Source organism: Centroberyx gerrardi, chromosome 3 (genome assembly GCF_048128805.1).
Source record: "Centroberyx gerrardi isolate f3 chromosome 3, fCenGer3.hap1.cur.20231027, whole genome shotgun sequence".
Taxonomy (NCBI): domain Eukaryota; kingdom Metazoa; phylum Chordata; class Actinopteri; order Beryciformes; family Berycidae; genus Centroberyx; species Centroberyx gerrardi.
In genome coordinates, this window is record NC_135999.1 from 18117619 (window position 1) to 18142369 (window position 24751).

General features: G+C 44.0%; 2 protein-coding genes across 2 annotated transcripts; both read left to right on the forward strand.

Moving 5' to 3' along the window:
* The first annotated feature begins 1470 nt into the window (after positions 1-1470).
* On the forward strand, positions 1471-15409 carry LOC139933550 (pre-B-cell leukemia transcription factor 1-like). The gene is made up of 8 exons (XM_071927664.2): positions 1471-2697; positions 4331-4404; positions 10273-10517; positions 11010-11200; positions 11365-11500; positions 11752-11908; positions 13513-13599; positions 14659-15409. Exons 1-7 carry the CDS (start codon positions 2513-2515, stop codon positions 13554-13556), a joined length of 1032 nt encoding a protein of 343 aa, XP_071783765.1. The 5' UTR covers positions 1471-2512; the 3' UTR covers positions 13557-13599; positions 14659-15409.
* Positions 15410-17781: 2372 nt separating this feature from the next.
* sid4 (secreted immunoglobulin domain 4) lies at positions 17782-20196 on the forward strand. Its single transcript, XM_071927774.1, has 7 exons — positions 17782-17830; positions 18280-18426; positions 18517-18651; positions 19025-19197; positions 19291-19477; positions 19616-19795; positions 19886-20196. The coding sequence occupies exons 1-7, from the start codon at positions 17782-17784 to the stop codon at positions 20194-20196; spliced, it is 1182 nt and encodes a 393-aa protein (XP_071783875.1).
* Positions 20197-24751: the final 4555 nt, after the last annotated feature.

Here is a 24751-nt window from a genome sequence, read left to right on the forward strand (position 1 = left end):
ACCACACACACACACACACACACACACACACACAACCACCCTGATGCCTCTAATTTAGTACAGTGTCACTTCGGGCCCCTCTTGTTTGGAGACTCTGAGAGTATTCCCTCTTTAACCCCCACTAGACATTCCTGTACTGGAATATCAGAATATTATGGTGATTTTTCATTGGGGCTGAGAATCTTACTATTACTAGCCTATTACTATGTTATCATTATTATTATTATTATTATTATTCATAATAATAATAATAACAACAGACAACAGTAACAACAACAAAAAACAACAACAACAACAAGGATTGTTTCCATGGTGAACTGATGAACTGGCCTCTCCGCGGTCTCAAATGAAACTGCACCATTCCCCGGGGCCCGCTGACGTAGGGCGAGGGGATGAGGACTGAAGCTGCGTCAAGGCAACCAGAGGCAGCCAGAACAAGACCGGAATTTAAGCTATTTTGCCTTCAAAATAAAAGCACCGACACTGGCGCTTGGAGGCCTGACTGCAAAGACATTTTTAGGAACGATGATGCACGTGCCACTGCTGGGGGTTAAAATGGACTTTTGCAAGATATACATCCTTCCTTCAGTTATCTGGCATAAGTTTTGTGCTTGCTTGCTATGGTTGTGGCAGGCACAGGGTATTTCAGTGGTGGCTTATACTGGCTGACTTCACACTGGGTATTCACACCATTTTATAGCTTTTAGGAACTATTGTGCCAAAACTGGGGTAAAGATGCATTAAGTCATTTATGGCCTCTGTGACTACTTCTACTGGCAATTAGTGCAATAACATAGACAGGTCTCTCTCTCTCTCTCTTTTTTATTTTTTTATTTTTATTTTTTAACTTCGAGTCATTTTAAAATGACAGGTCTCTGATGGGGAGAGAGTAACAGAGAAAACAGAGTTTGGACCAGAATGTATGTTTTGAAAGCCAGAAATTTCAGCACCTGGCAAAGTAATCGTTGAGTCACTGGTAATGATCAACAGCCCTATCAACCCCTCGCAGATATATTGTAGACATTTTGTGCTATGGGGCAGTAAAGATCTTGCTTATTGCCCCTTAAACAGATATATAGAGATATATAGACATTTCCAAGGTAGTAGTAGAGTAGTAGATAGTAGCCTAGTACTATCCTTTCAAAGTTCTTTGGTATTTGTTTTGTGATTGAGTCTGTATATTTTGGCAGCCCAGTATATGACATCTTGCATTGGCTTACGTCTATGCTGCCAAAAGGGCATATTGGAAAAAACAAAACAATAATTGTACTTTAATTTACTATAGATTCCTCAACTAAATGTATCCTATATTTTAATTTCTTTATTTACTTATACTTTGAACATGATTGTTAATAGGGCTTTTAGTTTGAAAAATGTGACCGGAAATCACGTCTTTGTTATCCTGTCTAGCTTGACAGTGGTGAGCACAGCTTGCTCCGTGTGTGATCGGTAATGTAGCTCTGGGAGGAGTGGAGCAGGAGGGGGAGAGAGCCGCGCAGAGAAAGAAAACGGGAATAAGGAACAACCAATAGTATAAACTGGGTATTGTTGGACTTGGACGGAACCAGACGAAACAAGCTGGATGGAGTTCCTCGTAATTATCTTTTTCAGTCCGTATTTTATGTGATTCTGTCGGTCGCACACTTTTAATGACCGTGCAGGTCTTTGGGACTTATGAATAATAGCGAAGACGGCAACCATAAAACGGTCACGTTGGACTCTCTGTTCATTAGATAATAAGCTATACCACTGGTCCTACCATCGTTCAAAACGCAAGGGTAGCCTATGGTTTTTCTACAGTGTTTTTTTCCTTGGCGTTTGCAGAGGCAGCGATTTGGAAACAGGCCGGACAGTCTTCCAAAGCAGGAATGAGTTACATTTGTAACGAGCCAGTGTGGTAATTGTTGCCATTTTCTTGCTCGTAGCAAGCCCACTCTCCATCTCTTTGTCGTTTGCATGGCTGGCCGTTCAGATACTCTACCTTTCTCTTCCTGTCGAAGCCTCCTCGCCTCTCCGGAGCCTCCCGGTCTTGTCTTTACACTGGAAGAAAAACCATGCATACGCGCGCCCTCCTCATAATCTTACAATAGTATCTTACAGTAGTATTTTGTGAATCGTGCCCTCTCATGCCAAAGAAGCACCGCAGATTGTAGAGGCCTAATCGCTTTGCCTTTGTCACTTTACTCAGACAAGTAAATGGTAAGGGTGCACTTTTTTCTCTTTTCCTTTGTTATTCGGACCAGGATATGCGCTGGTGCCAATAGCCCCAACGGAGCCTAACAGGCTACACTGCTCTGTTTTGTGACCTACGGTTTTTGCATTTTTCTGACAACTTTTCAACCTCTCCGTGTTTCAAGTTTCAAGTGCAGCATATTGGTGAAAGTTACCTCTTTGAAAAGGAGCCCCCCCCCCCCTTTCCAGCCACCTTCCCTCCTCCCCCTTTTTATCTACAGTGGAATAACTGTCACATTTACTCCCCCCATCTTGTCAAAACGACATTTTTGCGAAAGGTATGGATGACCAGGCCCGCATGATGTCGAGTCTTGTTGGACTAGCTGGACTGACTCAGGGGGACGTGGTGGATCCTGACGCCATACGGAAGCAACATAGCCTCGGCCAGCCGCAGCAGGACATCGGTGACATCCTCCAGCAGATCATGGCCATCACAGACGAGAGTTTGGACGAGGCCCAGGCCAGGTAATAACACAGGAGTAAGACCAGAGGAAGGAGCCTGATTGGCCTGTGGGGAGCGAGGACAAAATGTGTGAATAGGAGCTGGTAGGAAGAGTTTGTTTTGGGCCTGCAGGAGAAAATGATCATGGGATCCCCTCATTCTTGCATGGTCGCGCGCACGCATACACACACACACACACACACACACACACACACACACACACACACACACACAGTGTTGTAGTGTTAAATAAAGGTGTGTTAACTAAGACATCCAGTGTCGGGTATCATCATGAAACAAGAAAACATGAACAAAAAACAATTCTATTTTCAGAAAAAATAGTGCCCCCCCCCCCCCCCTTTAAATTACACTGTCCCCATTTAAATTGCATCAGTTTGATGCCACTTACTATGATGTCTATTAGGAATTTAGGTCATAAAGATTTATGTCAGCCTATAACTTGGGCAGGACGAAATTATTCCGCAAATATGAAGGTGGTTAAACTGAGTTTAGGTGGGTTTATGTTTACCCTCCACACACACACGCGCACACACACACACACACACTGCATCCCGCTGTCCTCCTCTGTATAAATACTCGTAAGTTTCATGACCGCCCAGCGGGCTAATTAAGTGCGATGAGTTTGCGAGCCGCCTCTGATTGATCGGCCATCACGCCATTAACGCTGAATAACGACAAAGGCCTGGAGAGAGAGGTGTGTGTGTGTGTGGGGGGGTGGGGGGGTGGGGGGGCGCTTTCTCTTCCCACATTTGAAATGTAGATGGCCTTTTGGGAGTGTGGGGGTGAGGGAGGGAGGTGTTAGCAGTGTTGGTGTGAAGCTGCTTATCGGTTGCAGGGTGAGGGGATCGAATTTCACTTGGTTTGACCCCATGTCTGCTGTAAATAGCCCCCATGACCCCTATGACCCAGACTACCCCTGTCCTGCCCCCTCCTCTCACACACACTAGTTCATAGGTGTTAATTCATAGGGTGCTGTGTTATTATGGTGTAATATTTACCAGCCTCCTGTAGGATACAGTAAATTCTGACCTGTAACCCCGCTGACTGTCTCCTGGCTCTGTAATGTTCTAGAGGTTGGAGTGCTGTAGTGCACAAGGCCACCGGACACATGATTCTGTTTCATATGACCTAGAATTATTCATCACCAATACCATCACCTGGCTAAGTTTATTTAGCACACACACACACACACACACACACACACACACACACACACACAGTCTTGTTCTCTCCACAGAGTTTTGTTGGTTTCATTGTGCAGAGTGCAGTCAATTTTCTAATAATGTGCATGCAAACACAGCTCTGCTCTCCTCTCCTCTCCTCTCCTCTGCTGTTCTCTCCTCTCTTCATTGAGGTGAGTAAGTTCAGGTGGATTAGATAGTTATGTGCTCAGGCCTGTTTTCAGTAAAAGGCTTAAACTAGTCTGGTGGCACACTTAACACACACCTCTAAAGCCAATCTGTTTAACACTGACTTGCTCTGCGTGCGTGTGTATGGGTGTATGATCTAATGCTGGTGTGCGTGTATATGAGTGTGTTAGTGTGTGTAGTCACAGAGGGGTTCATCATAATTCACAATCTCTCTCTCTCTCTCTCTCTCTCTCTCTTTCTCTCGTTCTTTTGTTTTCCATAAAAGGAAACATGCGTTAAACTGCCACAGAATGAAACCTGCCCTCTTCAGTGTCCTGTGCGAGATCAAAGAAAAGACAGGTGAGTTGCTAATTGACTGCTGCTTTTTTCATATCAACCAATGAATGCAAATGTTACACGCTAATTAGGATAAACATCTTTACTCCTTCAGTATATCCAGTGTAAACCCACTTCAACCCAGTTTACCACCTTTTTATTTGAGATAGGCTGCCGTTTAAGGCTGACAAAAATCTTATACATCATACTTAATATATCAAATTGATGATAGTTATATGAGGATTGAGTTTTTTTTAAGGGAAAACAATGCATAAATGAATGCTTTTCTGAAAATATAATATAGATTATTGTTCATATTGGTGGTTGTGATGATCACAACAATTCTGAGAGAGAGAAAGAGATGGCAGACAGAAAGAGACAGATAAGCAGATTGCAGTATGTAAGGCCAGCTGCATTCACCTAGCTTTCATTCATCTAATCTTACTTCTTATTAATGTCGTTGTCTCTCTTTCTCCCTCCCTTGCTCTTGTGTGTCTCACTCTCGTGCCCTTCACTTTGTGATGCAATATATTACAAGGCATCCTCTGCTGGCTGCCTAGGTGATTTCAATGCTCTCTTTCAATTGCTCAGTGGGTGAAAAGGCTGGAAGAGCTTATACAAGGAGGGGTCAAGCAGTGTCATAATAGCAGAGGCTTTTGACTGAGAAATGCATGGGAGCAGCAGGATTGTCTAATCTGATTAACAATGTTAATTTATGCCAGCAGTTGAGAAAACATATGTTGAAGTAGCTTTAATTGCTTGTGAATCACACAAATAAACTGAATAGTAGCAGAATACTGGTTGGTAGTAAACAAGCTAGTTGATGTAAAGATTTTACACCATCTCATGCTAAATATGAGATGGTTTTTATTCCAGACTCAGTGATCGTCATTCATCCCCACCCTGATTCAGGTGTCATGTAGAGCAGTTTTTCTCAACTTCAGGGTCCATAGTGCTGCTGGTTTTCTATTTTGCCAGGTACTTTTCATTCTAGCTGTCTCATCGGGGACTGTTTAGGCATGGGAGGACAGGTGAATGCGATTAACTAGCTGGCAGAATAGAAAACCAGCAGGACTGATGTAGAGGACCCCTTCCACACAAAGCACAGAGAAGTGTGAGATGCACAGCAGCTCTCGTTATTACCTAATTCCATTCAATTACCTTGGAAAGAGGAGGCCTGAGGTTGGCAGCAGGAGGGATACATAGTTTCCAAGGCAACTAGTTGTCTTACCTACTCACTGTCATTCACTTTGATTTTTACACTGTCACAGTCTGAGTTTACAACACTGGCAGAGGAGGGGGAGAGAGAAAGAGAGCGGTAGGAAAGACGGGAAATGCATTACAGGGGAGGAAACAGTTTGGCGCGAGGGTCAGAAAAGTGCGGGAGAAGGGTAAAGATGAAAGAGTGGTAGAGGGATTCTTGGGAAGATTCTCCCGCCTTTCTCGAATCATGAGAGGGGGAGAAAGTTGCTCTTGCTTGCCTCCGCTCCTACCTATTCAACTCTGCTGGAAAGTTGCTGTTCCACTCCCCTGTCCCCCGGTGTGTTGTTGCTCCTTCATGCCCATTTGACCACTACCATTCTGCTCATTAACTGGCCAAAATCCTCAGAGAAGAAACTGCTTTCTCACTCGACATTTTTATTTCTCTGCCTCTCCCCCTCTCTTGCTCTCTGGGTTTTCAGACACGTAAATAGTTGTGGATGTTTAGAAAGTAGTTCTCTCCCTTTGTCTCGGCCAAGCTCTCTCTCTGCCTCCCTCTCTCTGTCGTCATTGTCTCCTTCTCTTCCTCTCCGTCCCAAGTTAGAACCATTAAAAATAACTCCTCACATGATGGTGGCAGTCAAAAACACTGTTGTTTTCTAGGATGTATACTCCTCCCGCTCTCTCTCTCTGGATATATCTGTCCACTTCCTTGTCATCCTATATCCGTCTCTGTCTTTTCCTCCTTTCTGACCCCTCTGCCACGCTATTCCCCATACATCCCTCTATTTTTATCTTCCCTCTTTTTGTCTATTTTTGAGAGTATTCCAAGGTACAAAATAGGACTTCATTTTTAGAGGCAAAGTGGCAGTAAGAAAGCAGAGAGGCGGGAACGGGACAAGAAACGAAAATGAAAGTGGGAGAGAGAGAGATAGATAGAGAGAGGGGGAGACAGACAGACAGATTGATGGATGAGTTGGAGGGAGAGGCTGTAATGGTTGTGTTTCATGGATTGGCAGACAGTTGATAATCTCCAGACCCCGAGTCCTGTCAGCCCACACCGCTAACACTCATTCTCACTGGGGGGCAGTTGCCACCCACCGCCCCTGGTGGGCTCACAAAGCCGGCTTACTCTGCCACAGCACTCTTTACCACGAGATGTCATGGACAGCAGCTCAGTCAACATCTCTTTCTCCCTCACACTGTGTGTGTGTGTGTATGCTCTACAGAGTGGGCAGTCTGGGAGGCTGGCCCATAATCCAGACTAATTATGGATTAATTAAAATTAATGGGACCTGGCTCCCTCAAACATAGCAGTCTTTCTCTCACTCTCTCTCACTCTGTCACTGTCCTCTCTTTCTCCCTCTCCTCTCTCTCTCTGCTTGTATATTTTTACCTCTGAATATAATTCCGCAATTTTTGCCCTCGTTATTTCTCCCATGTACCAGGCTGCATCTTTCATCACCCTTTTTTTCTTTCTCTAACTTTATTTCCCTCGTCTTGTCTCTCTCATCTTCCCCGCTACACAAGTTTCTCAGTTAAACTTAGAAAACGTTAGAGTGTAAAGAGCTTATCAGAGGACTGACTGGAAGATAGAGAGAGGGAGATAGGGAGAGAGCCAGCGTGGTTGAAATTGGGGAATGGTGAGAGATAGGGGGAGAGAGAGGGACTGTGGCACTGGAAAGTATGGAAGAATAAATGCAGGAAGAGGGGGAAGGGGGGGGCGCGGAGTGGGGAGGCAGAGAAGGACTTCTCTGTAAGCTGTAAACTGTAAGCCTTGCTAATCCCCCCCCTCTTCTTCCATACTTCCAAGAAACTGGGGGATCCTCTTTACAGTCTGTTATCTGCAGCCATGGGAGATGCACACATGCGCACCTACCACACACACATTTGCTTAGACTGTGAGTGTGTATGGATTATTGAGCGTTTGGATTATATTGTAATCTGGTTAACCTGCCACACTAAGGTATTAGGTGCAGCACTCTCATGCGCTCTATGTTAAATTTTCCATAGGGGGTATGCAATGCCGTGCACATAATGTGGGTTGGGAGGTCACTGAGTGTTGGGTACATGGGTAAAATTAGAGGTGATCACATTGAGTGTTATTGTTCATAAGTGTGTGTGTGTATGTGTGTGTGTGTTCGCTGTAGACGGTTGTGGCGGTTAGCCAGATGCGGAGGCTGTCATAGCCCTCGTTGTGGGATTATGAATGTGAGACGATCCCTGGAACTACGCAGTAATTGCCACCTAATTTGCATAACTGTGCAAATTAATGACCTCTCAAATGAGCATTCATTTTTCACAGGGTCTTTAGTAGCTCCTTAAGAGCCAGCGTTAATTAACGGCTGTGTGTGTGCGAGCGTGCTTGTGTGTGTGTGTGTGTGTGTGTGTGTGTGTTGTTTTTTTTTGGCTTGGGGATGCCAGGGAAAGCTGGCATCACTACCATAGCAACAGCTAGTGTTTTTCTTTCTATTCATCCTCTCTCCCTCACTCCCTCCCCCTCTCTCTATCTCTGTCTCCCTCCCTGTCTTTCTCTTTCTGTCTCACTCTGTCCTCTCTCCTCTCTCTCTTTCCCCCTCTCTCTCTCTCTGTCTCTCTCTTTCTCTCTGTTCACAATGTGCGTGTCGCCAGCCCCAGTGCATAGACTAACAGACGCTACTTAGACTTGATCTCCTTACACCCCCCCATCAAACACAGGCACACAAACAGAGCTATAGCTAAGTTTCTTATGTCATCCAGTGTGTATGGCAGCCCCTCCTGCACTATCAAACCATGGTTTCTCTGAAGTGTCTCATCTCGGCTGTCTGATCGCGGCACAGACTGGACATTTTAATCCCTGTAGTTGCTCTGGTGATGCCAGGCTATGCCACTAAAAGTTATTTCTTTGTAGGTTATTCTAATTTTTTCAGCAACATTGCCCCATGAAGGCAATTAGTGGCCATTGTCACATGTTGTCTAGGAATAGACTGGGCCAAGCCAAGTGTCTAGGTCGTATGAGATTAGAAGCTGGGGCTTGTTTCTCGACTGGGCTGAGTGCCTGGCAGATAATGATTGACTTTGTTGAGATTGCTCTGGAAATTGAGTATTTTTCCTTGGATAATAACTTTCCTTTGTCTTTGCTGAAGGACACTCTAATGAGCGACGTCAAGAAAAAGTTAGAAGGAAAGAACAAAATGAGAGAATCTAAATGCAGTCTGGAAATGTGCCTCTTGTTGGTTCTGTATTGTAAGATAGTGCCCTCTGCTGGCTAACAAGGGAACTGCATTGTTCTGTACTGAAAACTGTACACTTTATACACAATTCAAACAATAACAACTGTCCCTACTAATTATGCTGTATGCTGTAGCATGCAGTTTGTGAAAAATATACTGAATTAAGTATTTTCACAATTTTAAGTAGAATATACTCTATTTAAAATTGTGAAAATACTTGATTCAAACCATACTGAAAACCAAACACTGGTTTGTCTAGCATTACATTGTTTTCTGTGATTCTTTCATTTTACCATCATTGATTAGGTGCAGCGCTGGGGGAAGTTTTTACTTACTTTTTAATTATATGAATATTTGCAACATTTAGGCTACTTACTGGAAAACAGTATAACACACTGGCATGTTCAGTATGCTGATACAAACACATAATTTGTAATGAGCTGTGACCAGATTGGTGCAGGTTACCTTACTGGGGCCGTTGTGACAAGTGGCATCCTAAAGAACTTGTTTAGATTGTGCAGTCACTAATAGGCATGTTCATGATTAGGCCTAATGTTATTTAGGCCCAATTTCAATCAATTTGATCAAAGTAAAACATTAATTTTGCTGTGGGGCGTAACGTTTTTCTTAGTATCTTGATGGAAAAATGCTATCTTTGAAATTGACCATGGGAAATAGCATTATGTAAACTGTCTGTGCTTGCTGGGTTCAAGAGTGTCAAACTCTGTTTGAATCATTTGCCAACACCGAGAAAAAATCCCAGGACACCCACATGAAAGTCTGCTGCAGGAAGAAAGTCTGCAGGAAGCGTGGCTTCCTGAGAAACTTATATGCATGGTCTGCATGGTCACAGCTAAAAATTGGCTATTAATCATTTAAATTCATTGTACTGAAACGGGCTACTGATCAGCAGGTATTACACAGTTTTTGGACATGGGGATAGAGGTTTGACTGAACATCAAGGGGTTGTGTGTATAAAGCTTGCCTTCCTCCACTACTGATATTATTTAGTCTGTCTAACACATCCTTGTGTGACGTGCACCCTGTTTTTCCAAGATGGCTGAACTTGGAATTCTGAATGCAGATTACAGCATTACATACAAGGGACATACAAAGTTGCTATTCTATCTCCCTTTTCCCTCAACTCTTATCACCCATCACCGTCTCTACTCTGAATCCTCCCAGAGCCATTTATCGAGAAAGATTGAACGCATGATCCAAGCAGTTTCCAAAACCTCCTGATAGTATGTTCAATAAACATAATGCTGCCAGGCTAATATTGTTTAGCAACAGAATTTAGTAGCAGGAAGTAAGGGGAGCAGATCAGCAGGGTGGCATAGTGAGTAAGTAAACTGTCTTTCAGCTGGAAGCCCTGGGTTCAAGCAACAAGCCTCCGTCCCGCTGAAGTGTCTTTGACTTGACTTGACTACACCACATTCGATCCATGACAGTTTCTCTCCTTCTCCTCCCACATCCACAGTCCTCAGTATCCGAGGCATCCAAGAAGAGGACCCTCCAGACCCACAGATCATGCGACTGGACAACATGCTGTTAGCAGAGGGTGTTTCGGGTCCAGAGAAGGGCGGGGCCTCTGCAGCGGCGGCGGCAGTTGCTGCGGCAGCCGGGGGGTCACCTAGCGACGGGAGCATAGAGCATTCAGACTACAGAGCCAAGCTAGCCCAGATACGACAGATCTACCACTCCGAACTGGAGAAATACGAACAGGTATGTTAGTCCGAACAGCTCAAGAGGTGCTGTCAGCCACAACGCTAAGTAGAGCTAAGTAGAGTAAAACGGCGGTAACACACCATTGTAATTAAAAAGAACACAACTTTTTATTTTAACCAATAATAATAAGCAATATGGCTGTAGTACTGGTATGAGTGGTGATTTTCGGTTAGCATGTTGATATTTCAATTAACACTTATGTGGTCACAGGTGTGCATTTATCAGGTATTTTACAACAGCTCCCCACATGACTCAGCCAATCAGAACTGAAGACCGGAACAATCCAGTTTCTAATGACAATGTTTGGCTTCGGCATGCCAGGGAAAGCTGGCACCACTACCATGGCAACAACTGCTGTTGCTCACTCTCTCTTTCTCTCTCTGTCTCTCTGTCTCTCTTTCTCTCTCTCTCTCTCTCTCTCTCTCTCTCTCTCTCTCACCCTCACTCCTAAACCCCTCTCACCTCTTGCTCTCCCCTCCTCCCATGCAGGCTTGCAGTGAGTTCACCAACCATGTGATGAACCTGCTGAGGGAACAGTCCCGTACGCGGCCCATCTCGCCCAAAGAGATCGAGCGCATGGTGGGAATCATCCACCGCAAGTTCAGCTCCATCCAGATGCAGCTGAAACAGAGCACCTGCGAAGCTGTCATGATCCTACGCTCCAGGTTCCTGGATGCCAGGTCGGTTTGTGTCTCTCTTCTTGTTTGCGTTTCTCTTCCTGTCTCTCTCAGCCGGTGCTTGAGTTCTTGTCTGCCAGTCTCTGTCTGACAGTAACAGCAACTTACTGAAAAAAGTATCTGCTCGTGTCTGACAGTTTACTGATGCAATCTCCCTCCTCTGTCAGGCGGAAGCGTCGAAATTTCAACAAGCAGGCGACAGAGGTGTTGAATGAGTATTTCTACTCCCACCTGGCCAACCCCTACCCCAGCGAGGAGGCCAAGGAGGAGCTGGCCAAGAAGTGTGCCATCACTGTCTCTCAGGTCAGCACTCAGGGGTCAAGGGTCAGACGGGGTAGACGGCACACAGTCAAACACCCTGGGGTCAAAAGGGGCTTCATCATATAGAAGAAAAAAAAACATACTTACACATACATGACAAACATACACATACTTGAATATGATTGAGTATACGAAGCAAGATCAATTTCTTGGTATGTTTTTGAGTTTCTTTTTAGCTCTTTCACGCCATCCAATAAATATCTATCTATCTATTTTCCATCCCTCTCTCTCAGGTGTCTAACTGGTTTGGTAATAAAAGGATTCGGTATAAGAAGAACATTGGGAAGTTCCAGGAGGAGGCTAACCTGTATGCTATGAAGACAGCTGTGGATGCAGCCAGTGTATCTTCGCAGGCTAGCCAAGCCAACTCCCCAGCCACACCAAACTCAGGTACACACACACACACACACACACACACACACACACACACACCTGAGTACCTGAGTAAACTAAAACTCACAATTCAAGATATCGTGCCCTCCTCTGCCAATGTATAAATCCAAATCAAAGTCCTTTTCCCTGGGTGCGGGTCTATAAATCACCTGCTCCTCGCTCCAGCGGCCTTTCTCCTGATCAGCTGAATATCACATTCTGCAGGCTCATCGGGCTCCTACAGTCGGCCCAGCACAGGTCACGCCCACCTGGGTTTGAACTCAGCCAATGGGGAGGGGTTATTTCTCAACCCCTCAATGCAGCCTCAGGTAGGACTGCAGCGAGGTCCCTTCCTCCTAGACCAGTCCTCCCTCAGTGTCCACCGTATGCCTTTGTTGTACCTCCTCGCACCTAGTTCCTTTCCTCAGGCCCTCCTTCCCCTACTTCTCCCATCCCACAACTCTCCCTCCCACCTAGACAAAGCTGACTTCATATGTTCCCACGAGTTCCTCAAGCCAAGCCACATCTAACTGCTCCCCAGTCTAGTTGGAGGTGCATCGCAAGCCAGTAAGATGCAAAGCTGAAACTAGGTGGAGCTGGCATGCCCAGTTGTTTCATATTTGTGGAGGTGTGAGGGAACAGCTATGTTGTTCCACTGCCTCTGGCTTCATTCCTCTGGAGGCCCTCCACTGGCGTGATGGGTGGGTGTGGTTTGATCTGCTCCATACTCTTCCTGGCTTTGTCAAATAGACTGACCCCACACAGTAGAATCCCAATCCCTCATTCCTACCAGCAGATGTCTTTTTTGCCAGGGGTGTTCAACCTTTTATAAATCGCAGACTCCAAATTAATTTAGGTCGAAGCTATTTTCTATTTATTTGCTATTTTGTACAGCTACCCGCTGTCCTTGTGTAGGACAGTAACATAAACTGTTCTACACAAGGACAGGGTTTTTCCCTATTTCTGATCTAGTGAGGTGGTTCACCTTGGTGATCGCACAGGAGGTCTAACCTGAGAAAAATGAAGATCTAGTTATAGTCTTGAGTGGTGAATAATTGCCCTTAAAATATGTTATTTCAGCAGACTTTCAAATTTTGCATCAATCTCTTTCTCAGTCTGCTTTGAACTGTTAGGTTCCCCTTTTGTGTGTGACTTTGCTAGAGGTCACAGTAAGCCCAGAAAGAACATAATGATTTAGACGAAAATAGGAGAGAGCTAACTGGGTGAAAGTCACTTCCAAGAGCTCCAGTGACCTCGGTGTTCGTCTGACAAAGCAGTATGTTGGTCTCAAGTGAAGGAGAAGTTCACCTTTGCAGCTATGCCAATAAAAACATATTGCAAATGCATGAGGCTCTTGATATTGCAAGTCAGTGTATTTTTGTCACCCCCAAATTTTCCTTCATCCCCTGCAATGGCATTACCTCCCCAGGTTGAAGACCCAATCAGTGTGTTGGCCCTTAGAGTTGTTGTCAAAGGTTTTGCCTCTTTGTGTTGAGTGTTTGATTTCTTTGTGTGTTTTGTTATGTGTTTAAATGTGTGTGTGTGTGTGTGTGTGTGTGTGTGTGTGTGTGTGCATGTGTGTGCGGCGTCTGTACATGACGTGTTCCCTGTTCATCCCTCAGGAGGATACCCAGCCCCGTGTTACACTCCTGACGGGAGGTTATGAGGACCTGCCTGGAGGAACTCTCTTCCCCCCTCACTGTCTCCATGTGAGTAGCCATGGTTACACACTGTTGCTATAGTAACACACTCACCAAGAGAGTGGCCATGGTAACAGGGTCTCCCTGTGGTAGCATGCTGTACGGTGCACACCTTTTGTAGACCCTATTGATGTAGTTTCTGTCTTTACACCACATTACCCCTCTGAACCTGAACACCAGTGTTTGTTGAGCTTTAAGGGAAAACCCCTAAAACAAATTAAAACTGGTCAAACAAAACCTATGGGCGATGCGCTTTGTTGTTTGGTGGTGTATTTTTCTTATTCCCATGAATAGCTGGCCAAACGTCGATGACATCATCATGATGTCATGCTGAACATAATGGCCAAACATAGATGATGTGACGTCACATCAAGATATTTAATAGAGTAGCTAACTATCTAAAACATTAACAGTAAACATCAGGTTTTGGTGTCAGCTCTCAGAATCAAAGAGCAAGGGCTTCTTTCTAGACTCACCATTTAGCATCATACAGGGAATAGAAAAGAACCCGCACACTGTATCTTGCTTGTAGCACTTGAGTGATTTATTGTGCTTTGTGCATCGGTCAGACGGCCTTCGTCAGAGCAATGCATGCATCATACAGGGAGAAATTCATTGTAGAAGAGGCAGAGATGCCAATTTCTCTACTGACAGCCTCAATAGACCAGAATGCAATGCAGCAACAAGACATGTTGTGTTTTGAGTAAGGCGCACAGCCGCAATCATAGATACACACCAAATTATTTGGCTAACTAGCTACAGTATATTGATATGCTGATATGCCAACCTTTGATTGAAAACAAAAAATACCCCTTCTCGGGGTTGTTGAAAGTCATTCTGGGAAATGTAGGAAATCGCTAACTGAAGTAGAAGTAGATGAGGCAGGTTGAGGGAAAGTAGATACAACAAAAAAGTAAATTACAACACTTCATCACAACATAACACATGCACTGAACAAAACAGATTGGTGATATACAACAGTGGAGAGTATCTAAGACTATCTCCCCCCCCTCTCTCTCTCTCTCTCTCTCTCTCTCTCTCTCTCTCTCTCTCTGTCTCTCTCTTCAGGTTGATGATGGCTGGCAGGACAGCGCTGATCCCCCCTCCCTCACCCCCCCACCCAGGGCACCAGGCAGTGTGCACTCTGACACCTCCAACTGAGGCTCTACCTTCCCATTCCTAACCTTGTCATCCTTACCCCGTCCCCCCATCCGACTCCTCAGACTAACACGAGTCCAACCTGTAGTCAAACCTCAAGCCGAGCCACAGACGGCCTCTTCCACAGCTCACAAAACTCCACAACTCCTCTTGTTTGTTTTTTTTAACGCCGACCTCCACCACGACTCCCCCACAACAGTCTCTTACCCCCCTTTCCCTTCCAAGTTAGCCAATGTCTTGACACCATTATCTTTTTTCTTTCTTTTTATAATCACTCACCATGTTTTTTTTCTTCTCTCATTTTTTAAAAGATAAATCTAGTCACTGATGTAGAGAGGCTTTTTCTAATACTGTTTCACTACAACGGGGCACCTGCCTGTATGTGGCCTGGAGCCAGATGTGGATTCATCATTTTATTTCAAAGAATGAAAAAAAAAAAAAAAAGTTTTAATGGAAAAAAGGCAAAAAAATAAATAAATATGTTACTTGTCTTCCATGCATGTAGTCCTTTTTAGATGTTTAGCTATGATTGTATTTTTTCTTTTTTTCTTGGACTTTTTTAAAAAAAGGTTGCTACAGAGAAAAATGTATAGGTACAACAAAAACTTCTAAATGGCAGAAATAACCAAAAATGAATAAACACATTGTATGTCAGTTATTACATTTTTGTGTCCTGTGGTGTTTTTGTTTCTGATAAGAATTGAATTTGCATTTGTTTTTATTAATATGAATGATGAATGCAAGTACAGTATTACTTTAAGGGGTTATGTAGTTGTTTCGTAAAACCAAAACCAGCGTTTAGCCATAATGAACCTGCTGATGAATTCTGGAGCTGCTGGAATGCAGTCTCTCCAGCGGTGGAATGGTTTACATGTTGAGCAGAGTTTCTCTGTTGCAAAGTGCAGAAAACTGTATATGGATATGTAGCCTAGTACAGCCAAGATAGTGTCTTTGATTATGTTTGTTTTTTATGGTGTACTTTTTGTCATAGTGATACATAAGAAGTAGTACAAGATGCTCTTCAGGTCAACTATTCTCAGTGAGTCTTCATTATTATTTTTTGAGACAATATATAAGTTAAGTGACGCAGAGAAGGAGACTCAGGTGAGATTTACCCAGTTGGGGTTTAACCTGAGGCTAACAGGCATACCAGGCAGAACCGGTCCTAATAGCTATGCTCAGTCTCAGATCATACCAAGCAGTAGGTCCAGGTTTGTCCTTTGTCCCTCTGCACCCTCTAGTGTTGAGTATTGTCCCTGCACCTGATCTGCCTCTGGACCTTCAGGGCATTATGAAACTATGTCCTGCCAAACCAGGCCCTCCAAGAAGACGATCAGTAACACGGGGAATAACCACAACAGGTTTTCCTATGTTTTCAAAAATTGCACCGCCCTGGACCTTTTATTACAGTGCTTTTACCATTTTGAGTCTCACTGTAACAAGACCTTTGGCATGAAACACAACCCCACTTTTTAAACTATAACCTTGTTTTCTCTACCTCGTTCCCCTCCCAGTTCTTTTATTGTTGATCTTAAAGTGTGAATGTCAACAAGTCTTGGGACCTGATAGCCTGTAAGAAAGGTACAAAGAATCTGGCTGGCTTTCAGTCATTTATCTGCTGGTTGTAGGTGGTGCTGAGGTGAGAAAAGCCCTGAAGCAACTGATAATAATAATAATAATTTTTACTGACGATGTAATAATATTGACCAATAATTTAAGAATTATAAGAATAATAAAAATGTAGTAACTCTTGCTAGTCAATATTCTTGTTATTATTTCATCAGTTAAAAATATGTTACACCCCATATAAAGTGGGCCTAATGATCACTGGTTAATGTTATAATGTTATTAAATTATCCAGCAATTTATCACATGAACAGCTTTCATTACTCTTTCAAGCCATTTAGAGGGACATTTTATAACATTTGTCCTTCCCCACAATGAAAATAAAATGGATTCATTGGAAGTTCATGAGGAGTCCACTCTATCTACCAGAGAAAGAAATTAACTATTCCAGCGCTCATACCTCATATGGAAGCTTTCATAGCTTATGTGTCGCACGAGGTAAACAAGGAGAGATACATGGTGTTTATCCAAACTAATCTAGAGTAACACTGATATCTAGGGACCTTTTTGTGTTTTCATTGAGTTTTCTAAATATTCTTGCTTGCTTCCAGGCAGTACACCTCAAAATCTTGTTAAAAATTACTGGGCATGTTTTCCCCACATTTTCCATAACAGCTATACTACTAAATAGCAAATGACTAGTAGCTTGTGGCAAAAAGTAAAGGTTATGCATCATCATTTGTAACTGCGTAATAATCCTTCCAAACATTCCCGCAGGTGACTCACTAACCTGCCAAGTTCTTTGACCAGGACCGGAGCAGAGACAGGGCCGGACAACTGTGCTTTGAAGAACCTTCTGAATTCTGCTTCAGCAGCCAGCAGCACGTCCGTCTCGCTGGACGATACAGACACATGGGGGAAGGGGAGCATCTGGCTTGAGTGTGATCGTTTTCCTGGAAAGTGGAGTAAAACGGCTCATAGTGTGAAGGCTGCAGTGATGAAAGCAATGTCAAAACGGATTTTTTTTTCCACTACTGCAGCACATTTTCTAAAAGGATCGCAGTTTGAGTGCATTAAGCCTACAAAGTCAGGCTGATTTACTTTTCGCTTATTTACTTCCCAGAATCCTTGGAATGTCGGTGGCATGACTTATTCATTTCTGTTTATTCATTTGTCAGGCATGCACAGGGGATTTCAAATGCCTTGAATATCAATTTAGGCAGACCAGATGTTTTTGAAATTGAAATAAAATCAGATAATTGCTTCAAACCTAGCAGTACATTCAAACACTGTATTCTATGCCCCTGCTGCCTTACTGACAATGGTCTGTGTATAAGGTTTGAGTAGGGGAAGGGGTAAACAGTAAGTGAGGGATTAAAGGTTGAGAGTGCTGGCATGAGAGAGAGTGACAGACAGAGAGAGAGAGATTGTACAGCGGAGGGAAAGTGTCTCTGTCCTCTGTTCATCATGGATGTCTCGCCTGTTGCTCTGATCCTGTGCTCTCTGCTATGTTCAGGTAACAAATCTGCTTTAGGATTTAGGATAGCAACACCTGCTATAACGGTTTGAATTTAGCAGAGGATGTGTCTGTCATTTTAACTGCTTTTCAGTTAATATTCTACACGAGGTGCACATGTAGTCATTTTGATTTATTAGGGAAATTATTACACTTTTCAAGAAATCAACTGTTTTAATATTTTGGTATGACACATTGACTATCATTTTGCTCTTTGAAAGAATTTTGCTTCGTTTTTGCGCATTTTTTCCTTTTTTTTTGCTTAGTCATCAAATAGCTGTTCAGTTCAATCTGTGTATTTGCTTAGGCTGTTTGCTTTGGGGTGGTATTTGTTTACATTGTATTTTTCCCAGACCCGACTAAAGGTTCAAAGAGTTGCATTGTACATGTGTGTCTGGGTGCGAGTGTGTCTGGTCGTGTTTTATCATCATCCCTCCCTCCCTCTGCAGTGGGTGCCCAGGCCCCTGTCGTCTCGGTGGAGCCCCGGGTGGCCGCAGTGCGCCAGGGGGAGTCTGCCAGCTTTAGGTGCCAAGTGGCGAGTGGGGCGCAGCCCGTCCAACTGGAGTGGAAGAGAGCCAGTAACCAAGCGTTTCCAGGTCAGGAGTGTCTAATAAATAAGCACCTACAACACCATCCTCTGTGAAGTATCACTGAATACAACGGCTGGGTTCTGCTTATCTCCCTAGACAATGTGAAGGTTGGGCCTGATGGTTCTGTGTTGACGATTGCTAATGCCCGACCTGGCAACCAGGGCCAGTACCGCTGCGTGGCAAGCAACTCTGTGGGCCGCAGCTCTGCCACAGCTGTGCTGAACGTCAGACGTGAGCTTGTCTTGTGCACTTTGTGTTTCTGTAATTGTGTGTGTGTGCATGTATGTGTGTTTGCTGTATATGACAAATTCTATTCCTGGTACCAGGTATTCCAAAAAAAACCCCATCAGTAACACAGGGAATAACCACAAAAGGGTTTCCTCACAAATTGCATCACCCTGTACCTTTTACTAGTGCCAATTTGACATTCACTGTAACAAGACCTTTGGTATGAAACACAGTCCCACTTTTCTTTCCCCAGAACCTTGTTTTCTCTACCTTGTTCCCCTCCCAGTTCTTTTATTGTTAATCTTAAAGTGTGAATGTCTGTATGAGTGTGCCTTTATAAGTTTCTAATATCCTGTCTGTATGCACTCTCCCTCAGATTCTCCTAAGGTGCGGCTGACGCCAGCGGGGCCCCTGCGGGTCAGGATGGGTGAACCTGTGTCTGTGGAGTGTCGTGCCACAGGCAGGCCACGCCCCACACTGACCTGGAAACGCCAAGGCTCCACCCTCCAGCTGATTACTACGACAACAAATGATGCAAACACCATACAGGTGAATTATGGACACACAGACACGTGGACACTAATATCATCATCATCATCATCATCATCATCATCATCATCATCATCTTCTCTCTTTCCCCAGTGGGCTGCAGTGCGTCCTGAAGACTCAGGAGTGTATGTTTGCCAAGCTGAAAACAACGAGGGGGTGACGGAGGTCAAAGTTGAAGTCATTGTCGAGGGTGGGCAGGGTGCTCCAGTGGCCTCAGTGGCCGCTGAGCAAATGACAGTAGTGGAGGGACACACAATCACTATGGAGTGTCGCGCCAGTGGTAAGATGTGTGTGTGTGTGTGTGTGTGTGTTTGTGTGTTGTAGTTACCATCAAAAGTAAATTATCTTTCCCAGTCCTAATCTCATGCCTTTTCCTCCTCATCCTTTCTTCCCATTTAACTCTCTCTCCACTCTCCAGGTTCTCCCCTTCCTGTCATCACCTGGTCCAAGCTACGGGCACCGTTGCCGTGGAAACACACAATGGTGGGTGGAGTTCTGACACTGACCAGTGTGGGGCGTCAAGACTCAGGACAATACATCTGCAACGCAACCAACATACATGGCTACAGCGAGGCTTACACGCAGATGGAGGTGGAGTGTGAGTAGAGAAAACAGACGCACACAGATTCTGATTCTTTGTCGTAGGTCATGATGAGAGTAATTTGCTTGCTCTCTCTTCTTCCCCTAGCCCCTCCCTACACCACCTGTCTGCCTGACCAGGTGAGGCTGCAGCCGGGGGACGCCCTGCAGCTGCAGTGCCTCGCCCACGGCTCTCACCCCCTCCAGTTCCACTGGAGCAGAGTGGGCAGGCCGGCCCTGCCTGCGGGGGCAGAGACCACCAAGGACGGCAAGCTGCAGATAGCCCGTGTGAAACTGGCCGACAGCGGGACCTACAAATGTGTGGCCACCAACCACATCGGCTCCAGTGAGGCACTGGCCAAAGTCACCGTAAAAAGTGAGTTGGTGTTTGGGTTGGGACAGGAGTCCTCTGCTCTGTGAATTCAAAGTCCATAATTATAACTGATCTCACTTTCTCCTCCCCCTCTTTCTTTCCCTTTCTCTCCCCCACACAAACCCGCTCTTTCCCTCCTTTGCTTTCTTTTACAGTTTAAGCCAAGGCGATCACGCTGTGCCTCTCTCACTGACACACCCTCAATGCAGCGCTTAATGTAACAGACTACTACTTTCTGCAAGATTGGGTTATTGCCATTGAGAAGACCAAAAGGTTAATTGAGGCAACTGAGAAAATGACATTCAATAGATTCATGTATTTGGTCTTCAGAAAGTGAAAGACATCAATGTTGCTCAAAATCTTGATATTACTGTGCATATGGGGTTAATTTTATATTTTTATAGAAAGTCACAGCTTGTTGCTTTGTCTACTGCCTCATATCTCCCTTTGGAATGTTGTACCTCTGAAACGCTGTGAAGACTGACGACCGAGATGCAGGAGGAGTTACTGCTGCTGCTCCAGTGTCTGCTAACTCGCCTCCTCATCCCATCATCATTCCCTTTGTGTCAACTGCCAAGTCTACACTGTTGCAGAACAACTAAAACCTTGACATAATATTAATACCTTTATGCCATAAAATATCAATATAACTCACATCAAATGCTGATATATTTACAGTAATTTAAATGAAAAACTATGTTGGTGAATTCTGAATTCTGATGAATTCTTTTACAAAATTGTGGACTGAAATATAAGCTAAATTATATCCAAATTAATGTTTAAAAATGTGTTGTCATTTTGCCACGCTGCTTTTCCGTCTGAAACAACATAGGGCTGGTGTCAAACTTTGAACATCAGAAGGTTACAAATGGGAGCCATTTCTCTCACCACTTGGTGGCAATATGTAGCTATGAGGTACAGATACAGTCTGCAGACTGAAGAAGAACAATTTGATGTTGTCACACCCTGGAAGGGCTAATGCTGTTCACAGTGGACCTATTGTTTTCCAATGACTACAAGTCATCCCTAAGTTTAAAAAAGGAAAAGCAGTTGGCTGGACATATCAGCTCACTCTGTAAACATGGACTGTAAACTCCTCTTGAACAGGCAAAGTTCTGTTTGTTCAGACAAATGTGGCACAAACGGCCACATCAGTGGCAGATGTTAGACAAACTTCAATGCAGCTCTTCCTAAATGTGATGTTAGATGGACTGTCCTGTCACATTTCAGATTTGTAGCAGCAGCAGTAGGTTGGACAGATAGCTACCATTGTGCTCTTGCCAGAACGAAGCCTGTATCTGCTGTATGTGATTGTGGCCTCCCTTGTAAAACGTCCAACCTCCATGGGAGAACAGTCTTTACTCTTTCATCACACCTCTTCCACTAGGGGGTTTAAGTGTTCTGGTCTACTTTTCCTCTCTCCGTCTTTACAAGCACCTTCAAAGCCAGGGAGGAAACATCTGCCCTTTATCACCTCTCACCACCCCCTCACTTCACAGACAGACCAAGGCAGAGAGGGAGGGGGGGCAGATTAAGTAGACAAAAAACTACACTAAAGATGAGATAGTGAAGGGGGAAGTCCGAAGGAAAAAGGCAGAAATCAAAAATCTAATTTAGATGATATATAGAGAGGGAATAGAGGAATAGAGGGAAAAAAAGATTGAATCAATGACAGAAAAGAAGCTCTACTTCACAAAATCTGTTTGTGTGTGTGTGTGTGTGTGTGTGTGTGTGTGTGTGTGTGTGTGTGTGTGTGTGTGTGAGTATGCGCACATGCTCTTGTGTACGTAATAACCAGACATAGATATATTCTCTGTAATGGAGTCTGACATAAACAGTGAGGTTCATAAGAGTCCAGATGACATCCCAGAAAAAAGGAAATGCACAAACAAAGACACACACACACACACACACACACACACACACGCACCCAAACACTTCCTCACTGCTTCATCCAAACACACATTCGTTTATATTACAGTAGGAGTACACAGAAGTGCTACATTTACTCTGGACCTATCATTGCTTATATTAACCTTTTAGAGGAGATGGAAGAGGAAAACAGGCACTCAATCTTACACTTGTATGTGCGCGCTTGGGGAATACATACATCCCTCTTCCTGAGCACCATATATGAGAATAATTAAAGACTGTTAAAGTTGCTGCATGACGTCCCTGCAGTAATGATCTGGGAAACCAGATCTTTCAGGAAGGAACCAATGAGGTGAGAGTTTCCCCAGGAAGTGAGAGGTGGATGGGAGGCACCCGTCAAGTCTGTTGCTACGGTTTCCACCTGTGGAATTCTGTTAAGCTGCAGGGCCGGGGTCGCAGGAACAACAGTTGCTGCCTGGCATAGGAAGGTAGGCTGATGGGGCGATAGAGAATGGAGTCCCACTATTCTGTTGGTTGCAGAGCCAAGACGACTAAGTTGCCTCATATCTGATCTTACATTGTTTCAAGGACATTTTCTTCCTCCTAACTGGTGCAGCAGAAAGCCATAACAGTCTGCGCCTGATGTTGATCTTACTGTAGAACAGCCTTTTACAAATCAGCTGAAAGACACTTGGATACTCTCACTCACATAAAGAGGGAGAGCCAGTAATCCCTCTGTGAAACCAGACTGGGGATAAGTGCTGACAGGAAGGGCTGTTCCCCGGGCTCAAGGGGTCAAAGGTCACTGTACAAGGAAATAGGCTGCATCTTAATATCCAATAATGCAGTGGTTCTCAACGTGGGGTCCGGGGACCACCAGGGGTCCTTGAGGGAGTTCCAGGGGGTCCCCAGCAAATTGATGAATTGTTAAATTTCAGCATTATTTCATTTACAAACAGTTAACACAATTAGAGAATGTAGAAGAAAAGACTATTTTGATCATAGTTTCACTGTTATCTCTCTACCTATAATGCAGATAGTCATGGAATTCTGGACAAAATCATATCTAACAATAAAAATATTCTCAGATTTGGGTCTGAGAGACAAAATCTCATCAAATGGGGGTCCGTGGCTCTAATGTGGACTAAATTAGGGGTCCATTGTATGAAAAAGGTTGAGAATCACTGCAATAATGGATCATCGTCTTTGCCTTCTGACTACTCTTACCTCTGATCTGAAGGTGTAATATAGGGAGGTGCTTGAAACCAAATGAATGACTTGACTTGACTGTGGGCCCCCAGGGGTCCTTGAGGGGGTTCCATGAGGTCCCCAGCAAATTGAAGAATAGGCTAATTACACTATAATATAATTCACTAGAAATGATCCCAATTACAGAATACTGTATGATTATAACTATTCTGATCATAAGTTTTACTATTATTATTTCCCCATGTACAGTTTAACCAGTTATACAGTTCAAAACTAAATCAATAACAACAAAAACCTTACCAAATTGGGAGTCTGTGACTTGAAATCCCCTACATTAGACCATTAATTGAAGGTTTTCTGAGTCTGAGATTCAGTCTTAAAAGCAGGATCACTCCCTCCACCACAGCCATATCATCTTGATTTTGGCAACAGTATACCACACAACAGCAGAGAAAACAGATGTTAGTCTTGGCTTGGTCTGTTTTGTAAATGAATACTTTTGATGTCCTTTGAAGTAGCTTTTCTTATGTATATTTGTTTTACAGAATTTAATAGTGGGATGTGGTAGGTTGGGACAGGGAATAGAAGCACCCCTGTTGTTGGTAGCACCCAGTGGTGAAAGGGGATAAAAGGCTGCCAGCTCCATCAGGCTGTAAAGACACAGACACTGACACTGTGGCTGGTTGTTGCCAGGCACCATGCTAAATAAATACCCATGGTTGGGCTTTCTGTGATCAGTGCCTCTGCCTTTTCACGTGAAATTACAACCTCATAATTGGCCATCTTAGCACACGCACACAGTTGCACACGCTACACTTCTTCCTGCACTCTGCACTGATGCAAGATCTCCTTCCCCTCCTTTGGAGGTGCAGTGGGTTGAAGAGAAATGTTGATCTTTCATCAACTTAGCCACAAATGGAACATTATGTGTGTGAGTGTGTGTGTATACGTGTGCATGTGATTGAGTGTATGTTTGTGTGTACTTCCTGAGAGTGTGTCACTGGTATTTGTGGCATCATAAGAAAACCACTTGAGGCTAAGAAAAAAAGTTTAAAAGTTTAAGTTTCACTTTTGGTTAAAAATATGCCCTATAAAAGCAGAAGAGAGAGGGAGGCACACAGACTGAGCGAACGCCAGAGAGACAGAGTGATGCTACCATTTAGCTTACCACCATGTCAACCACCAACTCAGGCATAGATAGGCAACTTGTTTTTCTAATCTGGCACATAGAAATCCTGGTGACTCATAACCTGGACACAAAAATGGTACTGTTTGGCCCATAGGGAACGCTATAGTAAGCCCTCAAAGTCTAAAAGGCTCAGTACACATATGTATCTGGACATGCTGAATGATTTTGACTGTAATAATGTCCGTCATAAATGTTTGGCTGCCATTTGGATTTTTTGAAAAACCTCTAAAGATCTTCTTCTCATGAACCACAGGTCAGAATGACACAAAATCTGGCAAATACATTACCTGGGTGTGTGCCTTTTCTGAGCTAAGGGAACGGCTCAAAAATGG

What these genes read in the sequence shown, in the direction of transcription:
- sid4 (XM_071927774.1), top strand. Translation starts at nt 17,782, where the DNA reads ATGGATGTCTCGCCTGTTGCTCTGATCCTGTGCTCTCTGCTATGTTCA. An exon ending in GTGCTCTCTGCTATGTTCAG is followed by an intron (nt 17,831 to 18,279) that starts GTAACAAATCTG and finishes CTCCCTCTGCAG; the next exon opens with TGGGTGCCCAGGCCCCTGTC. An exon ending in CAGTAACCAAGCGTTTCCAG is followed by an intron (nt 18,427 to 18,516) that starts GTCAGGAGTGTC and finishes TTATCTCCCTAG; the next exon opens with ACAATGTGAAGGTTGGGCCT.
- LOC139933550 (XM_071927664.2), top strand. Translation starts at nt 2,513, where the DNA reads ATGGATGACCAGGCCCGCATGATGTCGAGTCTTGTTGGACTAGCTGGA. An exon ending in TTGGACGAGGCCCAGGCCAG is followed by an intron (nt 2,698 to 4,330) that starts GTAATAACACAG and finishes TTTCCATAAAAG; the next exon opens with GAAACATGCGTTAAACTGCC. An exon ending in TCCAGGTTCCTGGATGCCAG is followed by an intron (nt 11,201 to 11,364) that starts GTCGGTTTGTGT and finishes CTCCTCTGTCAG; the next exon opens with GCGGAAGCGTCGAAATTTCA.